Source organism: Lissotriton helveticus, chromosome 3_1, assembly GCF_964261635.1.
Source record: "Lissotriton helveticus chromosome 3_1, aLisHel1.1, whole genome shotgun sequence".
Classification (NCBI taxonomy): Eukaryota; Metazoa; Chordata; class Amphibia; order Caudata; family Salamandridae; genus Lissotriton; species Lissotriton helveticus.
In genome coordinates, this window is record NC_136061.1 from 1988070707 (window position 1) to 1988091771 (window position 21065).

Genomic DNA, 21065 nt, shown 5'->3' on the forward strand with positions numbered 1-21065 from the left:
ACGCCTTGCTAAAATTTTGGAATATATTTTACTGTCGGCGTTAATTAAAGAAATTGGTCTGTAAGAAGATGGTAAGAGAGGGGGTTTGTCTTTTTTTAAGAATACCGTAATTATCGATTTGCGCCATGATAGTGGGGCTATTTCCTTTTGTGCATTAAAAAAAATCACCAATATTTGTTCTTTTAAGACCGGCAGAAAAGTTCTGAAAAATTCAAGCGGGATCCCATCTGGTCCCACCGCCTTACCGACAGCAAGAGATAATATTGCTGCCTCAAGTTCCTCACAATTTATATCGGCGTCTAGCTCTTCTTTTTGTTCGGTAGTTAACTTGGGAAACTCATTATCCCCCCAGAACTCTGCTACTTTCCCTTCTAATTCCATGGTGTCCTCATTCCTATAAAGATGACTATTGAATTTGCTAAAGATCTCCAACACTTTTGCAGGTTCTGCGTGGGGTTGCCCCTGCTCGTCCTGCACAGAGTCGATCCTCCTAGCTACCTCTTTCTGCCGTAGCCTTTTAGCGAGTAACCGACCCCAGTTCTCCCCTCATAAAGGTCAGAACGATGTACAGCAATTTGGGTAGCTAGCTTAGTAGCTAAATTTTGGTACACCCTCATTTTCTGAACAGCAAGATCGGTTGAGATTTGATCATAATCCTGACTGCTACTGACTGCCTGCATGAAGTTAGTTTCTAGAAGCCGAAGTTTATTTATCTAATCAACATGTTCCGCCCTTAATCTGCTTTGTTATTGATGGAATAACTTAGGGTCTCTCCCCGAACTCCTGACTTAAACGCGTCCCATACCATACTCCCTGGAGCAGACCCCCAAGTAAATTAAAAAAACTCTGCTATCCATTTAGACATTTGTTCACAGTAGCCAGAGTCTACTAAGAGTAGACGCTTGAATGTCCAAGGCTTTTCGGGGGATTGATACAGCGATTCTAATTCTAAAATAATCGGATTGTGGTAAGAAATGATTTTTGGCTGGATGTCGAACCTAGCATTAGTTGATAGTTCTGTAGATTTAAAAAAGTAATAGTCGTACATGTTTTTGATGAGGGGCAGAATAAAAGGTATTACCTGGGGCACCCAGTCCTTTCAACCACCAGACGTCTACTAAACCAAAATCATTAAGGAGACCCCTGGTAGCTTTAAAAACGTTATTCTTTTTGCCATCATACCGATGATTACTCCGTAAGTCTACATCTCCTCCCATGTGGAGGTTTAAATCCCCACATAGGATTAATGGAGATGGCCAGGAAGCCAGTTCGATGCTAAGATCGTTCAAAATGCCAGGGTCATCAGAATTAGGACCATACAGTGAGCAGATAGTCACCACAAGGTCATCTATCCTCAACTCAATAATCGCCCACCGACCATATTGATGTGCCCTAACGCGCTTGCACTCGCCCCACCCATATTTCTTCAAAATAGCAATCCCTCTTGTGGTCGATCCTTGCTTTGTGCAACACACAAGTTCCAAACCCAGATCTTTTAAACATGCCCTATTATTCCATACAATGTGTGTTTCCGGAGGTGTTGCTTGCTGCTATAGACTCAAAAAAGCAAAATGATGCTGAAATACATTTATTCAACCACGCCTTACTACCTTACTACCTTTCAAGTGCACCCACCCCACTACTGTGTTCCTTGCCCCACAACCCCACCCACCCCTCCCAACGCCCCCCACCCTTTTACAACCCCTACCCTCCCCCCACCTACCCCTGATCCCACCCAATTGGGACAGAGGGACTGAATAGTCCCTGTTGGTGATGGAGAGAAAGGATTGAGTACCCCCCCCCCCCCGTCCACCCCGCCCCCCTGAATAAAAGAACAGAGTAAATTAGAAGAAGCTTTATGGCTACAGCAATGGCCTATTATCCCTTAAAGTGTCCCCAAAAAATCCTTTGCAGCTATCTCGGAGGTAAAGAATAGTGTTTTTCCCTTGTGAATAACCTTGAACTTAGAGGGGTTTAGTAAAAAGGCTTGCGCCTCTTTCGCTTGGAACGGTGAAATCAGTTGGCTCAAGTGCCTCCTTTGTTGAAGTGTGGCCTTATAGTAGTCTGGGCGTACAAAGAACTCACAACCCTTTGCTCTCCTCTTACGATCTGGCCACGCTAAATCATATAGGCGCTCGCGGAGTAAAAAGTTGCTCAAACAAATCATTATTGCCCTAGGTTTGGCCTCTGCCCCTCTAGCACCTCCCCGCAGCTGAAAATGAAATCTATGCACCCTTTGGAGTTCAAACTCCCATTTCCACTGAGTCAACTCACGAAAGGCTTCAACACACAAATCAATTACAAATTGGCGAATGTCTTTCCCTTCTAGTCCTTCGGGAATGCCCAATATGCGCAAATTGTTCCTTCTTGACCTGTTTTCAATGTCAATTAGTTTCCAGTGTATATCGTCATGGATCGAATGAAGGGAAGAGACGTCAGCCTTCTGTAAAGCGAATTCATCCTCGATTGAAGAGATTCTTCCCTCGGCTTCTTCAATCCTTACTGACAGCTCGGTACAGGACTTAGCCACACGACGCAGCGTGTTCTGTAATTAGCGCACTGCACCCTGGACCAGCAGGCTTTCCGCCTTTGACTCCTCACGGTGTGACATGATAGCCTGATATATGGTAGTGAGGGTAATGTCATTATCTGTTTCTCCATAATTGACGCCTAGGCCCCCTCTGCTACCATTCGTCCCATCAGATTGAGGTACGGTAGAGAGATCTAGAATGGGTGACCCATCGTTACTTATTACCCACCCTGGCAATGCGTTGAACACATGATTTACCTCCTCGTTTTCTGAACTGTACTTCTTTCTCCTGAGAATAATAAGCTGTCCACACTTTCTGCCTCCGAGGCAATGGAGACGTCGGACAGGGAATAGAATTTTCCGCCTGAATCACCGGAATCCACTTCAATGCACGGCTCTCCAGAGAGGTTTCCACTACCAGTCACGGTCCCTTGAAACAGGTCAGCACGGGGGCCGCTAGAAACGGCCAGAGGAACATCTGGACACAAGCCATTTTGAGTATCAGGTACACCCTCACCTACAGTTTGGGGAGGAGCAGCAATCAAATCAGCAAGGTCTAGGTCAGTTAAAATATTAACCTGCTCGCTTCCACTACTTTCGCCCACAAGGTTGGATTCCTTACTAGGGGAAAGGGTGCCCTGTATTGAGGCAGAAACCTTTAAAGTATTAGGTGCCACGTTTATTAAGCCAGAAAAAGTGCTGCTGCTGCTCAAGGCCGTTTGATCTGCCTGCTGCACCTTTGTTTTACCAACGATTTTTTTTTAACGATCCCGGCAATCGTTACCTTTGATCCTGCCACAACCATGGATTCCACAACACCAGGAGCAAAAGTCGTGTCTTGGCGATAATTTCAGGTGTTTCTGCACCCGAGGCGCCTCGCCCCGTAACTGTCTGCAATCCGTTCTGAGAGACTTGGGCTGCCGGGGGCGCTGCTGACAATGTGTTTGCAAATTGAGACGTGGCTAGGTGCACAACAGTGGTTTGTTGAAGAGTTAAGGATGGGTTGGTTAAAGTTCATGAGATTGGGTGCTCCATCAGGTGGCGTAACCGTCCATATACTCAAGGTTAATGAATGCTGTTGAGCGCACAAACGTCGTGAGTGCGTCCCTGCTTTTGGGCACACCGTTTGGTTAGTCAAACAAGACAGACTCCGTGTTTTGAAATTAGGTTCATTTAATCGTGGTTTAGTAATTTCAAGTATTTCATTTATATCATGTTTATTTGTAGATATTTCATTTCATATCCTCAATTGGTCATTTCCAATACACATTTGTAATAAGAAACAAAAGTGCTCCAATGCATTTCGGGCGTGGCCCTTTCTCAAGGAGCTCTGTTGGTGAAAATAATACGATTGAAGTACGCAGTAAAATATGCAGTTCATCACTCAAACCTCACAGTTAGAATAAGTATTTTGAACGAGGCAGAGACGCGGCTCCGACGAGACCGAGAACATATCCAGTTCTTGTGAGGAATCCTGTTATCCTATGCCCGTTCAAGGAAAGTTTTAAAATGCTATAAGATATACAAGTTTAAATTGCCTAAAGGACTGAAAAGACGAAAAAAGACATCCCAAGACCAGGAGCTCCTTTTAACAGAGAAAGGGCGTAGTAGCAAAAGACTGCAGAAATCCATTGAAACGCTACACAGGCCCCAGCTTGGATCCTCTACCACAGACAGTGGGGAGAAGGTAAAAACCGAGACTGTTTGAAACGAGAAACCCCAACCAAAGAAGTCCTGAAGAAGGTGCCACAGAATCAAATGTACTGCACCGAAACGCGTCGACGCATTTCTCAGATATAAAGAATCCAACCAGGGCCCAGTAAACACTGGATGTACATGTATTACTGTCACTGTTGTTTACAAAAGCTAATGCTATAACAGGCCTGTGGATCTACAAATCAATAGTGGCAAAGACATTTAGAAGCCACAGCTACACCAGGGGTTCTTCACTTTGTAGTTTTTATTTCCTTTACTTGTTGATCGCTTATGAATTGCTGAAATGTCATATGTATGTTTTTTCATTGTCCTGAAATCTTAACTGTTGTATTGTCTAATTTTGTATGAGAGATATTGGTTTCAAGTATATTTTTTACTTTTCAAGGAATATTTCTTTGAAATTTTAATGGTCTTGTATTTTAATCTGTTCAGATGTATGGTTTTAATTAAAAATAGATTGTAAACGACTTTATTTCTCTGTGGAAATTATTATGTATTCCCTATAGCATAGTAAACTATAGGTTTCTGCCATTTAAATGTATAAGTGTATCTAGATTGATATGTGAAGTTAATTAACGCACTCCAGGGATTTCCCTCTGACTTGCTGAAATTTAGACAACAGCAGCCTCAGCATTCCGGACTCCTCACTTCACGCTACACGCTTCCTCAAACTCCTTCATGAACATCCAGCAGGCAGGGGGGAGGGTGAAGGAGAGCGCTCGTGTCCTGCCTCACCCGGACACAGCCGTGGCCGCCATCTTGCCCCTACACTACAGAGGTCTGCATGCTGAATTCTCAATAAAAAGATTCACACAAAAAAAAATAAGTAGTATTTAAATGATGCAAACTAATGCATTGTACAACTCCCCCACTTTCCTAAGATGGTAAAGTAGCAATTATTAGACATTTCTTTAAGAGTCACTCAACCGCTAGCAGAAGCATACAAACACAGGGACAACTTCATTATAATCTAGATGGCAGGCGGGTATGAGAACTACATCACTACAATCTGTAAACTGAATGTTATAGTTAAGGAATGTTTCCTTATAAAATACTGAAGTCACTCAGTATGAGTTATTTCAGTTTGATCAAAAGCCCAGATAACTTGCTTATTAACTCACAGTAATTCTTAAGGTTATTCTTGATTAACTTGTTTTATAAAAGGGAGAGGGTGCGCAGTAACCTGTGCATTTAATATGGAAAATAATTACCTTGTATGTTTTCGTAAGATTTGGGGTGGACTTGTGTTGACTGTTTGCCATATACGTTTGCAAACCCATTTCTCTTTGTCCTGCTTGTGGTTTGGAATGTCCTTACATGAATCTGTGACTTCTAAGGGTTCTTGAAGCATGTGCGTTCTGACAGTGGAAGTCTTTCAATGGATTAATTAAAAACTGATATATTACATGTGTTCTTAAAAAGTGTAGTCAACACATGCATCCATTCTTCACTTCTCCCATATCTTGGAAGAGACTAATCAAGCTGTTTTTAAATATTTTGCAATAAGTTTCTCTTTTCTGTTATATTTCAGTGTATGTTCCTGATGAGTGGGAAGTCGCTCGCGAGAAAATAACTATGAATCGAGAGCTTGGCCAAGGCTCCTTTGGAATGGTTTATGAAGGAATTGCCAAGGGTGTTGTGAAGGATGAACCTGAAACTAGGGTGGCCATCAAAACAGTTAATGAGTCTGCAAGCATGCGTGAGAGGATAGAGTTTCTGAACGAGGCATCAGTGATGAAGGAATTCAACTGTCATCATGTGGTGAGTTGAAGGATAATGTCTTATTGACAGGTGATGGTTTCATTGGTAGTCCTCCAGGAACAAAGCATGTTTTTATGGACATAGGCACTTAAAATAACTGAAAATAACGGTCATTGCTGAATTCTTGGTCAACTTAGGCATTGAAGAGGATGGAAAAGCAACAACCAGTGTGTTATAATGAATGTTTGAACTGCCCTACACACTGTGAGCTAAGTGCTGTTACGGGAAACTATGCATGTCATTGATCAGACATAGAAAATAGAATGCAGTATTCAGCACCCAATTCGTTTGCTACCACAATCCACAACTTAATTTAAAAAACACATTTTCCTTAGTTTTAAAAGGTACAGGGATATTAAATGTGTTGGTCATAAAATGTAATCTTCTTGAACTTTGTATTGCTCACAAATGTTCTGTGTATTTTCCATCAAAAGAAGGAAACATTAAATGTTTCTCATTGTCCAGAGCATTTTGCAGTTTTCCTTTGTGTTTGCTACCTTTCTGCTTGTCTTGTGGTCCCCAAGTTGAAAGTGAATGAAGACAATGTTACCAATGCCCCAGATAATTTGGGAGGCATGGGTGACAAGTGACGTTCAGAGCTCTAAAGGTGGGTGGAAGTTCATTAACCATTCATTCATCTGTACAAGGAAGAATATTAAACAATTTGCATTTGTATTGCCACTTTTGATACATCCCAGGAATTTCAATAAGTAAATCTGCTTATAAACACATGCCGCCTGGTCTTCGATGTGTCTTTTCATTGCAACATTTGGTAATATTGGTCAAGACCAAATTAAAAGAAATGTTGGCACCCTAGATATTTATGATTGTCAGCCTTGCATGTATTTCTTCTGAGAGATGTTCCCACATTGTTCATGTTCTCAGTTTTCCAATTCGTCCCTTGTCTAGGTACGCCTTCTAGGCGTTGTATCCCAGGGCCAACCAACCCTAGTTATCATGGAGCTGATGACGCGTGGTGATCTCAAAAGTTACCTTCGATCTTTAAGGACAGATGCCGAGGTTAGTAATGGGAAAGTATCATGTCTGTCCCAGAAAAGGTGTGTTTTTTAAATTTGATTTAGTAATTGGTTGGAGACTTGTGTGGCCTAAAGAAACCTATGTGCCCGAAATTTGAATCATTTAACTGACGTTTTTGGCCCATGCTGCACAAGTAAACCCTTCTTATTGCTGGACAACTTATATTTGAATAGATGTTCTCATGACATCTCAGTAACATGACAAAATCAGATCTTACAGTCTTGACCCGTGGAGCATATTAATCTTTTTGTCACAAGTTCTTGTACACTTTTTCTTTTCAATATTCACACTTCCTTTCCTTCCATTTGAACACTCCAAACAGTCCTCTGGCACGTTGAATTCTATTGAAGGAATTTCACATTGGCTGCCCTTTGGCTGTTTGTGCTTGATAAACTGCTTAGCTGTCTTACACACAGGGCTGCACTCGATCTTACAGCACTAGAGCTGCTGAAATGCATTTGTGACTGGATCACAAAGTGCATTATGCAGATCGAAGTATGTCTCTTTTAACAAATTACAAACAAAATGTTTCTACTTAGCTAAAAATAGACACTTTTACTTTTTATTGCTGGTGCAGTTTGATTTAGCAGCTGTAAATGTGTAGAATACATAATAGAGCGTTAAAGGATGAAGTGCAGAATTCCATCCTTACAGTGTTTTATCACTGTATCGGTCCCCCAATGTCAACTGAGGTAATCTGACTCTTGATGTGTTTAGTACAACTGTAGAAAAGTGGCATGTTTTGGTTTCTGATGGCCTCTTGTCGGATTGATTCGTGGAAACGCACATTCCCTCACAGGATACTCAATCCCGCTATAGCCCCAGGAGGAAAAGGGGCTAGATGTGGAACTGGTGGAGCTAGAGCCTCCAGTGATGCCTGATGCCCAAGAAGAAGTACTCTTCTGCAAACAGAGATGGACAATTCCTACAAGACCCAGAGCTGGAAGGGTGGCCGAACATAAACAACGACTCCCCCCGAAAAATGGGTGAACACATTGCATTGTGCAGTGCCTAGTTAAAAGGGTTGCAGTCAATAAGACAATGTGGGGTGCAGCTAAAGAAGGAAAAGACAAATTTGTGTTTTCTACTGAAGGGTTCTACTGAAACCCTTCTACCAACACAGAAGAAAAAACAGTTCCACCACACCTTAAAGTGGCCTGGATCAAAAAAGAGAGGCCTTTGAAGGACCTTGGGACGCAAACGCTGTGACATCAAAGTTGGGGTAAAATGCAAGCATTCCTCCATTGACACACCTTACATCAGAGGCCATTTGAGGGGCAGACTCCATTATTGTGGCCAGTGCAGACAAGAGGGCCTGTGCTCCCCGTACCCACTGAACAGAGAGAGCAATAAATGGAGATGACGGAGTGACAGATGAAGAAGTTGCGCCCACCCAATGATGCATCATAAAGGTAACGCCCTCCTTAATATATATGATATCCAGCAGTGGGATGAAAGGAGGTAGTTGATTCAGTACCTCCCAGAACAATACCAAACCAGACCAAGGTTCATCAAGGAAGGTAAGGCACAATTAGTCTTGACTTGAGACATGTATTTGAGATAGTCAAATACATGTCTCAAATCAAGACTAATTGTGCCAGATATGGCAAGCAGGCAGCTGTGCGAGGGCACCACCTTAAGACAATATACAACACCTTAAGACAATATACATAGCTCAAAGTCTCAGAGGTACCAGCAGCATTGCTTAATATTCCCTTAATTGGTGAAAATCTGTTTGGTCTGACAGAGAGCAACTTAACTGCTTGCGTGCGGCAGGAATTCCAGCCCTGTGCTGGACATTCCAATCGCGGGCGTGACGGAACCATTCCGTCATCAGCACAGCCCAACCGTGACTCATGACGGAATGGTTCTGTCACGAGCATGGAAGTGGTTAACTTGTTGTAGAAAATGAAACCGGACAACAATATTGCCAAATTCATGGGAGCTGTCCAATTCCGGGAACCTTTCTGATAAGCCAGATAGTTTCAAGCCAGCTCAGTGGCAATACCCCAGCACAGCAAGGTAACCCTTTCAGGGCAGAGATGGAGAAAGAGGTGTCCTTTGCAAGAAGCAGGGCATCCAAGCAAATTACCTGCCAGCAGGCCTCTCTCCACATTTAATACCTTTAGGGGGCAGACTCGGAGGTTTCCTCAAAGAGTGGAAACGAGAACCTCCAATATATGGACTCTAAACATAATGCACCATGGATATTGTATAAATAGAACTTTTAAGATCTGCACCAAACATGAGGCCAAAAGCAAGGTAATGCAATAAGACTACAGCAAGAGGTCAATAGCCTTCTATGTAAACATGCTAGAGAAAGGGTCCCTAAAGGACAGGAAACCTAAGCGGTCTGCTCTTTTACTTCATAGTACCAAACCCATACAACACCCTCAGACCCATTTTAGACTTATGTGCCTCAAACAAATTTAAAGTAGCAAATGTTCAAGATGGTTACTCTGCCCAGGTCATCCTGTGCTTGGAGAAGGCAGCCTATATGGAAATCATAGATCCCGGGGACGCCTATCTTCATGTGCCAATGGACAACAAACACAAGAAGTCCATGAAGACACTCCTTGAGGACTTTCTAACAGACAGAACAAACCATGTAGCCATGGGTGAATTTTCTTCAAAACAATTCTGTTTGCCTTGTGAGGTACCGCAGGGCTCCTTATTGAGCCCTACCCTTTTCAATCTGTATGTTGCCCCCGTAGTCAAACTGATAAAGTCCTTAGTTTTTTTTTTAGTAGTGTCCTACGACGATGACACCCAAATTGTGGTGTCAATCTCCAAAGATCAGGAAGAAGTTGGACACAGATTCAACTCCTGTATAGTCCAAATAGATCAGTGGATGAAAGCAAATTGCTTAAAATTAAATGCGGGTAAAACAGATTTCCGACTGTTGGAAACAAGAGATCAATTAGGTCAGCAATTTGGTGGCCCCAAAATATGGGACCCTTACCAATACCAGCACAGAAAGCAAGGAACCTAGGAATTATCTTTGATGATAAACTCCACTTTCATCATCAAGTAAAAGCACTGACATCTTCCGTGTTTCATACACAGAAATTAATAAAGAAGATCTGTCCATATATCCCAAAATAGACTACGGAAATGTCCTCTTTATTGGGATTCGTAGAAAAGTTGTCACAAAAACTCCAAACGCTGCAAAATGCTGCAGCTCGACTCCTCACTGGAATTCCTATACAAAGGGCGGCGGCTCAAGCGTTGGTCAATCTGCACTGGCTACCAATTGGACTTTAAGACCTTGTGCGTAACCTTCAAAGCACTACATAGTTCGGGAGCAGGCTATTTTTGCTCAAAATATGCCTGGTACTCCACGGGCAGAAGGCTGAGCTCCTCAGGAAATGCTTGGAATTCGGGGCTTTTTTGTAGCCAATAAAAACCTGGTTGTTGACACGTTAGTTTTCAGCAGCAATCAATCTCCCTCTCAGTACTGAACAAGACAGCAGCAGCGCTAAGATGCCTCTGGGCATTCGAGCGCTATACAAAATCAAATGAAATCATTAAAGGCATCTGTATGGCAGCCACATTGTCTTCCATACACACCTTCACAAAACATTAATGTGTGGATAACCATGAGAACAATAAAGTACTAAAGCACCTGTTTGCTTCCTCAAACTCATTTCAACCCAGCCTCCTAAGGGGGCTTGGGATTATATTGCTACATAATTAATGCACAGCACTGAAATACAAAAAAGATTCACACTGCAAAATGAAATAGTTGCTTACCTGTAGGAGTGGTTTTACAACTTGGAACATTTTCTGGATTCATATGCGACCTTTCACCACCATCATCCCCTCCCCCCAGCGCTATCCCCAGAAACAAGGATGCTTAAGAACAGGAAGTCTAAAGAAAAGAGGAAAGTATTGGAAACCGCTTTAAGGACAAAGTTGCCAAAATGAGGAGAAAAAGAATCTGAAGATGGCAACCATGCAAAGGGTCTTCTTGAGTGCATGTCTGATAAAGGGAAGAACCAAACTCCAAATGGTCGACGCCACCAACCTGTGGAGAAACAAGAGAGACTACACAGAGAATCCAAGAACCAGAAAATTCTTTATGCTGCAAAACTACTTATACAGGTAAGTAGCCATTTAGTTTTGCTTCACTCCAACACTTTTGGTGCATGTCTAGATTTTACCTATTCTTTGGATGTAAGATGTACAGATAGCGGTCCACTGTATCAAAGGTTACTAGGACACCAAGGGGGAGTAATGCTGCAAGTTTTGTATCTGTGATTATTTTTGCATAGTCCGCTATGTCCCAGAGTGTTAACTATATCATGTTGCCGAGACGGAGACATGACCAATGTGTGTCAAGAACCGTAGGTATCTTAATTTGTCTGCATTACAACACTCCTTATGTCTCACATTCTAGCTTTTGTTTTTTAAATAGATTGACAATAATGGCTGGATTTAATGATGCTGTGATCTGCTCCAATGAACCTTGCTTTAGAGAGGCATTGATGAAGCTATTTGCACTGTGAATAATTCTGTAATGTTGGACTTTTTAACACTGTGGTTTAGAGATTGAAGTAGTTTATTAACAAAGGTCTTAGTGAAATATATGTCAATCATTAGGAGTTCAGGGTTAAGAACTGTGGTTAAAAGACTTGTGGTGAAATAATGAGGCCCTTTATTCAAATGCTCATTTTGATTAGAGGAGCCAATAAATTGAGGACAAAGTAGATTTTTAACCACGATTAAATTGCAAATGAGTAGGACGAAATACTGGTACATTTTCAGTACTTTTCATGTTTTCTGACTTTGCCCTAAGTTCTAGAATTTCATAAAGGGATTTTGAGTCTCAAATTTTTTTTTTTTTTTAAAAGCAATTTTCATTTTGTTTAGCCATTAAGTGTCAGCCATGCAAACCTACCCAAGTTGGACAGGGCGTATCTCAGATCACATCAGGATGCAAAGTTGCGCAGGCAAACAACGTTTCTTTTGGGTCCAGACAGAATCTTGATTGGTTGAAAAGTGTATGGTAACATTATATGAGTCACCAGAGAGGTTCTTGGACATTGCTGCCAGAGGTAAACGAGTTGCTAACATGGAGGGCTTGTAATGACTCCTTGGCTCCAAAGGACTCCCTGAAGTGACTTCCAACAAGATCGCAGGTGGAGACATATATTCCTGCTCTTCTAGTACCTTTTCTTGGGCTCTGAGGTAGAGCAGAGGGATAAGTGCTTTTCTATTCTTCTTGAGTATGCTCATTTTAACTCGCAAGCGAGTTGCCCTCATTCCCTCATTGTCCAAACAACACTCTGTGACAAGTGCCACGCTCTGTTTGACCAAAAGATAAGCAATAATCTGTGTTAGTCTTTTTAGAACTTTATTTCTCTGTCGAACTTTATTTCTCTGTCGATAGTACTTTTTTAAGAGAGCCAGCATGCCCAATGAAAGCAGCTCCTCCCTTGGACTACAGTGTGCATGGGCATCCTCTCCATCTTCAGATTGTTTTTTTTCCGCCATTGGGTTCGGATGTACCTTCTCGACTCCAGTTCGGAATATACAGTATTCACCCTTAACCGCACTTCTAGAGGGGGTGGCATAGCCATGGCGATAAAATCTTGCTTCCCGGCTGAATGGAAAGCTCTTGACTTACCAGCGTGTGAGAGCGCCTCTTTTAAGGTAGCTTTCAGTCATCAGTTTACTCTTAGCGGTATGCTTATTTACCGCCCGCCAGGGAATGACCCAGTCTTCAAGGCTGCTCTTGTCGACGTGGTTAGCTCTTTAGCTTCAAGATGTGCTAATTTTAACATTGTAGGCGACCTCAATATTCATCTTGACCTGAGGTCATTAGCACCTATTAATACCTTCCTAGCAGACCTTGAAGCCATGCAACTGAACCAACTTGTTACCTCTCCCACCCACATAGGTGGTCACATCCTTGACCCCTTTTTTACCACACTGGAGCGAGCTACGGCTTCCGACCCGATGGTGGTAGGTTGGACTGATCATCTGTTGGTTAAAGTTTCATGTTTTATAGCTGACCCTCAATTCAAACCTGTGGACAGACTGATCCTTAAAAGAAATTGGCATAAGCTCAAACTGGAGGAGTTCTTTAAGATCTTGGAGGCGCAGCCCCTGGGCATTTTGCTGAATGTGGAACAAGGATATGAGCAATTTTGTAATTGGATCTTAGCCGCCCTTGATTCTCTTATACCGATGCGCTGGTCGAAATGTCACGCGAAAGTTCCCAGCCCTTGGTATAATGACACTCTTGCCGATCTTAAGAGAGCGTGCCGGCGAGCTGAGAGGGCGTGGAGGAAATCCTTTGATCCTACCTTGAAATCTCTGTATTTCGCTCAGCTTAAGATCTACCACAGGACAATCTGTCAAACTCGAGCCGCCTACTACGCCTTTGAGTTCTAGAATAACCCCAATCCATCTAAATTAATTTTCAAGGTTCTTAAAGACCTTATGGGGAAACGGGCCACCTCGGTGGAAATCTGCACGGACTCTCACTGTGAAAGTTTGGCATCCTTTTTCGTGGAGAAAGTGCAGGCAATCTATCGAGGATTTACGTCATCTGTGCCTGATACTGAGCAAACTGGTGTGACGGCTACGGTTTATGACACCCTGTCCTCCCTGCCAGTAATGTCTGATGAGGCTTTTGATACTCTGAGCCTCATAATTAAATCTGGATCTCCATTAGATCCGTTGAAGCCAGAGCTATTTAAACTCCTTCCCCCCGATGTCGTGAGCCTATATTAGATCTGATCAACTTATCGCTTACTTCGGGTGTGGTCCCCTTTTCCTGGAAGCAGGCAGTTGTTAGCCCAATTTTAAAGAAGCCTAATCTGGACCCCCTATTACCAGAAAACTATCGTCCCATCTCCCTTCTGCCCTGGCCCGCTAAGGTTACTGAGGCACATGTGAACTCCATTCTGTCTGCTCACCTTTCTCGTAATAACATTCTAGACGAGACTCAGAATGGTTTTCGGGCACAGCACCGAAACCGCACTGCTCTTTATGATCGAGCACTTGCGAACGGTGCTAGATGCTGGCCAAACAGCGGCGCTCCTTTTGTTAGATCTGAGCGCCGCGTTTGATACGGTGTCTCATGATATCCTGATGCGGCGGTTGGAGGAGGTGGGAATTGAGGGGTCCGCTCTCCAATGGTTTCGCTCTTTCCTCTCGGACCGGTTTTTTAAAGTGGCTATTCCACCTGGTCAGTCCTCGTTCCATCCGCTGGGGCTGGGGGTTCCGCAGGGTTCTGCGTTGAGCCCCACCCTGTTCAACCTATATGTGAAACCGCTGGCTGCAGTCGTCAGGCAATGTGGCCTTACCATGACATCGTGTGCCGACGACACGCAGCTGGCGGTGACACTCAGCGGTGATCCCGAGGTGAACGCTCCCAGTTTCCGTGCGGGACTCATAGCCGTGGCAAATTGGATGCGAGCAAATTGTTTGCAGCTAAATGCCCAAAAAACCGAGGTCCTGGTTTTAGGAAAACAGGCAGAGCTTTGGGGAGATCAGTGGTGGCCTCCAGAATTGGGGGTGACTCCCATTCCAGCTGCCGAAGTTAAGAACTTGGGGGTTTGGCTGGATCCTACACTCTCCTTCACCAGCCATACGAAGAAGGTTGCAGCTACCTGCTATGGTATTCTGCGAGGGCTGAGACCGGTCCTCAAATTCTTCGACCCCCCTACTCGGCAACTGGTGGTCCAAGCCTCCATTCTCTCGCGGCTGGACTATGGGAGTGCGCTGCTGCTTGGAGTGAATCAGGCAGAAGCCACTAGACTGCAAAGGGTGCAGAATGCCGCGGCACGTGCCATCGTTGGCCTTCCTAGACGGTGTTCTGTCTCTGCAGTTTTGACTTCTCTCCACTGGCTGCCGGTCAGACAGAGAATTAAATTTAAGGCTCTCTGCCTGACATTTAAGATCTTGAAGTTTTCTTCTCCTCCAGCCCTCGCTAAGCTTGTCTCCCCCTATGTCCCTACGCGGTCCCTCAGATCGGAATCTCTCCATCTGGCGGTTAACACACGGTTCAGACTTAGTAGGATGGGAGGTCGCTCCTTTAAAGTATTAGCGGCAGGATTGTGGAATTCTCTCCCCGTCCACATTCGAGCCTTGAATAGCCTCACTACCTTCAGGCGTGCCATAAAAACTTTTTTGTTTCCAACTGTTGAATGATTCCTTCTTGTCTTTCCCAGCACCGATTTGTTATGTTGTGGTACCTGATCAGGCGCCGGGACGCCCCTTGGCTGGGGCAGCTGTGCGCCTTTTATAAAAAATATTAACATAACATAACATAACTTTAAAATACTTTTCGCGAGGCCAAAAGGCCTTCGGGGCATCGGTATTGTCTCTCGTTCGGTGCCCAATACTTTATCCAGTTCTTCGAACAGGACGTCGAAGGCCGTATTGCCTTCGACAGCTAGGCCCCGACGAGCGTCGACGATGGAACGGAGCCCGTTCAAGAGATGCCCCGTCTGCAACTCCAAATACCCTCACATCGATGTGCACCCGGTGTGCAACAAGTGCCTATCCCCGGACCACGACGAGGCAAGCTGCATGGCCTGTTCCAAGTTCCGGTCGAAGAAAACACTTCGGCTTCGGCGCGCCGCAAGGCAGTCGGCCCAGCAAACAGCGCCAGACCCAGAAGATATCTTTGAGGCAGACGTCATCGAGGGCGCCGATCAAGAGGATCCAGACTGGCAGTCAGACCCTGCATCGGAGCACGACTCACAATATAGTGTGGAAGAAGAACAAGACTACGTCCATGAAGAAGACGTCGTCGAGGTAGGAGACGACGCAGACGCCATCGCAGCCGTCGATGATGACTCAAGCGATGAGCAAGGCCCATCCGCAATCGCGGGGCCCGATACTGACACTATGCTCTCTACGGCTCAGGTCGAGGTATCGCCGGAAGGCCTTAGCCAAGATCTATACCCGCATTCTATAGCCCCGCATCCAGACCCGGCTAAGAATACTTCTACAGAGCCATCGGTCCATCAGCCACTTTCAACTGCGAAACCGAAACCGACAGGAACTGTATCGAAACCGAAACTGCTTACGTCAGTCCTCGGCTCGACAGCTTCGGATTCGTCGGCTCCAAGACCATCTAAAAGTGTCGTTAACCCTTCGGGGTCACAAGGGGGCGTCAACCCAAAACACGGGACGCCGAAGTCTGTCTCTGCCGTCAAGCAATCGCGCTGACGCTATCGACGCCCACGCCCAAAGCTGGCGACACTGGCAAAGGACTCAAGGCTAGGAAGACTGTCCATCCGAAACTTCCAGCCTCGGCGCCGATATCCAGCAAGGCCTTCGAGTCGAAAAGTAATCCCGACCCGAAAGAGCACTTCGCGTCGAAGCAAAAAGGCGTACCTGTTGCGCACCGACAGCTCGAATCGACGCAAGTCCACAAGCAGCCAAGTGATCCTAAAAAGTTGGTCGGATCGAAGACGGCAACACCCTCAAAAACGGTCGGCTCGTCTCCACTGCTTTCACAAGCTATAAAATATGGACTGCCCCAACCGCTCGACCAAAAACCGTCGAGCCACAAAAAAGCACCGACACTACCAAGAAAGTGTCAGCAGTTTCCGTTTATAAATGGTGAGTCTACCTGTATCCGAGTCGATGAACAGTTTCGTTTGATTGTCCTCGGAGGGTGGTTGGAAAATGACATCCTCTTCAGTAGACTGACGCCTGGAAAATAGCTCCAGAAAGAGCTTTGGAGTCATACAAAATCCCTCTGAAAAGAAAGAGAGACTCAGCAACCTCACCTGTTCTTTCAGAGCCTGTGGAGTCCTATGAACAAGACTATTCCTATTCACCCACACGCACCTATGAAGATATAGGGGAGGGATACAATGAAGATGAGTTCAATTATCCTGCTGGCACAGATCAGGATGAACAGCAAACCTGGACTGACCCTGTTGACCCTGGTGAGCCACAGACCACACCTGACACTCAGTCCTATACCATCAAAACCTCGCCTACTGAAGATACTGCTGCGTTTAACGCTTTGATTGAAAAGGCAGGCAAAAACCATGATGTGGACATGCATGCTGACCCAGTAGAAAAGGACTTTTTGTTTGATACTTTCTTAACTTCAGAAAGGTCAGTCAAAACATTGCCTATGCTGAAAGGTGTCCTTAAACACGCTACTGACATCTTCAAGGAGACCACAAGGGCACGGGTTGTAAACCCAAGGATTGAAAAGAAGTACCGGCCTGCACCTGTGGACCCCACGTACATCAAAGGCCAGCTCCCGTTGGACTCCCTCGTAGTGGCTAATGCTCGTAAACGGGCAAACTCTCAAACCAGTGGTGATGCTCCCCCTCCGGACAAAGAATCCAAAATCTTTGAAGCATCTGGCAAGCGAGTAGCAGCTCAAGCTGCAAATATTTGGAGGATCTCCAACACACAAGTCCTATTAGCCAGATATGATAGGGCACACTATGACACGTTAGAGCAGCTACTGCAACACCTGCCTGAGACTTGTAAGGAGGGAGCAGAAATGCTGATACAGGAGGGGAAATTGATTTCAAATGCGTCCATCAAGTGTGCGCTAGATGCAGCAGACACAGCAGCTAGGGCCATAAATACAAGTGTGATGCTTAGAAGGCATGCCTGGCTACGCATCTCTGGTTTTAAGCTGGAGATACAGACTACTTTACTCAACCAGCCGGTTAACCCTGATTTTCTCTTTGGCCCTGATGTGGACACAACCCTTGAGAAAATTAAAAAAGACACAGACAGCAAAATCCATGGGGGCTCTGCAGTCACAACAGTTCAGGGGCAGTTCCTTTTGTCGCTCCGGTAACAGGGGAGCCTCCAGAGGTCAAGCATCCCAGCAAGGCCAATACAATAGAGGGGGCTCGCAGACCACCTATAGCAAGAACAATGGGGGTGGCTATCGTGGGAACAGCACCAAAGGCAGAGGACGCGGAAATAATAATACCAGATCCTCCGCCACCAATAAACAGTGACGTCTTGTCACTGCCCCCCGACCATGTAACACCAGTCAGGGGAAGACTCCAGCGGTTCCTGCCAGTCTGGGAAGGCATAACCACAGACAGGTGGGTGAGAGACATTATACAACACGGCTATTGTCTAGAACTTACCTCCACTCCAACCAACATACCCCCAAGGCACCGTCCTATGTCCGCAGAGCACATGCACTTATTGCAGCAAGAAGTCCTCTGCATGCTGCAAAAAGGGGCCATAGAACTCGTGCCTTTACATCAGCAGGGTACAAGGGTGTACTCGCTGTACTTCTTAATCCCAAAAAAGGACGGGTCTCTCAGGCCCATTCTGGACCTCAGACCCCTGAACCAGTACATCTTGTCAGAGCATTTTCACATGCTAACTTTACAACAAGTTCTACCGTTGCTCAGTCAGGGAGGCTTCCTAGCAACCCTAGACCTAAAAGACGCATATTTCCACATTCCCGTTCACCCAGGGCACAGGAAATATCTCAGGTTCACCATAAACAACCAGCATTACCAGTTCAAGGTCCTGCCTTTCGGGGTCACTACTGCCCCCAGGGTGTTCACAAAGTGCTTAGCAACAGTGGCGGCGCACCTTCGGAGACAACACATCCACGTCTATCCTTATCTGGACGACTGGCTTGTTCAAGCAAAGTCGGCCCAGCAATGTGCCAGCCACATGTCCCGCACAATTCACCTCCTACACAGTCTAGGGTTTTCGCTCAATTACCCAAAATCACACCTTCAACCCACACATGTGCAACAATACTTGGGTGCGACACTCAACACTCTAACAGCGACAGCGCACCCAAACGCAGCCAGAGTCAACAGCATGCAATTGCTCCTTCAGAAGTTCAAGCCACAACACTCGCTCCCAGCTCGGGTTTTCCTGCAGCTCATGGGTATGATGGCCTCCTGCATCTTTATAGTCCCTCACGCAAGGCTACACATGCGTCCGCTTCAGGAATGCCTAGCACGGCAGTGGAACCAGGCTCAAGGCCATCTAAAACACCTAGTGTTGGTGACCGGTCGTGCATACAACTCTCTGCATTGGTGGAACACACAAAACCTTTGCAGGGGACGACCGTTCCAAGAGCCTGTACCACAGATAGTGCTGACAACGGACGCATCTCTCCAGGGTTGGGGAGCGCATGTCCTCCATTATACAGTGCAGGGACTGTGGACGGCGCAGCAGCAAAAGATGCACATCAACCTGTTGGAGCTCATGGCAATTTTCATGGCAATGAAGGCCTTCAGGCTGCATCTGTGCAACAAAGTCGTGCTGATCCGGACGGACAACATGACTGCCATGTATTACATCCAAAAGCAGGGAGGCACGCACTCTCCACAATTGTCTCATCTAGCCCAGAGCATGTGGAAGTGGGCCATTCAAAGGAACATGTTCCTCATGGCGGAACATCTCCCAGGCAAAGACAACCAGATGGCGGACCTGCTCAGCAGGCACAGCCACCAAATGCACTAGTGGGAGATACACCCCTCGGTGCTCCAACCATACTTCCAGCAGTGGGGTCATCCAGAGATAGACCTATTCGCCACAAAAGAAAACGCAAAATGCCAAACCTTCGCCGCCAGGTTCCCACACCCGCAGTCTCAGGGCAATGCGATATGGATGAACTGGTCAGGCAGATTTGCGTACGCTTTTCCTCCAGCACCACTCATACCGCTGGTGGCACGCAAACTGCGGCAGCACTCCATGACGCTCATCCTAGTTGCTCCAACATGGGCACGGCAAGCGTGGTACACCACGTTCCTAGAACTTTCAGTGGTGCCTCACCAACGGCTGCAACTCAAGCCCAGTCTCCTCACTCAGAACCGTGGAGACATTCAGCACCCAGATCCGCAACAGTTAAACCTTGCGATATGGCTCCTGAGGTCATAGAGTTTGGCTACCTCAACCTGCCCCCTGACTGTATGGACATCATCAAGGAGGCAAGAAGACCTACAACCAGGGCATGATACGCGGCCAAATGGAAGAGATTTGTCATTTACTGTTCTAACAATGACATAAATCCACTAGATGCATCCACGCAAAACATTATATGTTATTTGTTACACCTATACAGATGTAATCTGGCATATAGTTCCATTAGGATACATTTGGCCGCAATGGCAGCTTATCTTCAAAACAGACAGCATCTTTCTCTTTTTAAAGTGCCAGCCATTAAAGCTTTTATGGAAGGACTCAAAAGAATGATTCCTCCCAGACACCCTCCTTCACCTGTCTGGAATCTGAACATAGTTCTCACCAGAATAATGGGGCCACCCTTTGAACCTCTTCACTCTTGTGAGATACAGTTTCTGACATGGAAAGTGGCTTTTCTAGTGGCAATAACATCGTTAAGGAGAGTTAGTGAGCTTCAAGCCCTAACTATTCAAGAGCCTTTCATACAAATTCATGCTAATCGGGTGGTGTTGCGTACCAACCCTAAATTCATGCCTAAGGTGGTGTCGCAGTTCCACATTAACCAAACCATAGAACTGCCCGTTTTCTTCCCAAATCCAGACTCGGTAGCAGACAGAGCACTGCACACGCTAGATGTCAAAAGAGCTCTCCTGTATTACATAGACAGGACAAAGGATTTCAGGAAGACTAAGCAACAGTTTGTTGCCTTTTCTCCACAACACAAAGGCAACCCCATTTTAAAGTCCGGTATAGCCAGATGGATCGTTAAGTGCATACAAATCTGTTATCAAAAAGCAAAACGCACATTAACAGTTCCCCCAAGAGCACAGTCCACACGCAAATTAGGGGCATCCATGGCTTTCCTAGGTAACATTCCTCTAGAGGATATATCTAGAGCAGCCACATGGACCACCATACACACATTCACCAAACACTACTGCGTGGATGTACACTCCAAACAGCAAGCTGCTGTAGGTCAGGCTGTTCTCAGAACTCTTTTTCAGACTGCTGCAGCTGGCACGGGCAACCGCCGCTAAGGAGGATACTGCTATTTATTCTATGCATAGATATAAATTCAGCAGCCCACATGCCTCGAACGGAATATGCTACTTACCAGTATGCATCTGTTCTT

At 45.4% G+C, this 21065-nt stretch overlaps 1 protein-coding gene across 4 annotated transcripts in view; it reads left to right on the forward strand.

Moving 5' to 3' along the window:
- Positions 1-21065, forward strand: part of IGF1R (insulin like growth factor 1 receptor) — a 1553571-nt gene that overhangs the window by 1093015 nt on the left and 439491 nt on the right. For all 4 annotated transcript variants that reach the window (XR_013608878.1, XM_078683133.1, XM_078683132.1 and 1 more), the window contains 2 exons: positions 5778-6007; positions 6917-7027. Coding sequence is in view for 3 of the 4 variants with exons in the window: in XM_078683133.1 (XP_078539259.1) it covers positions 5778-6007; positions 6917-7027 (341 nt within the window). In the remaining variant the exon portion in view is untranslated. The remainder of the gene's footprint in view (positions 1-5777; positions 6008-6916; positions 7028-21065) is intronic.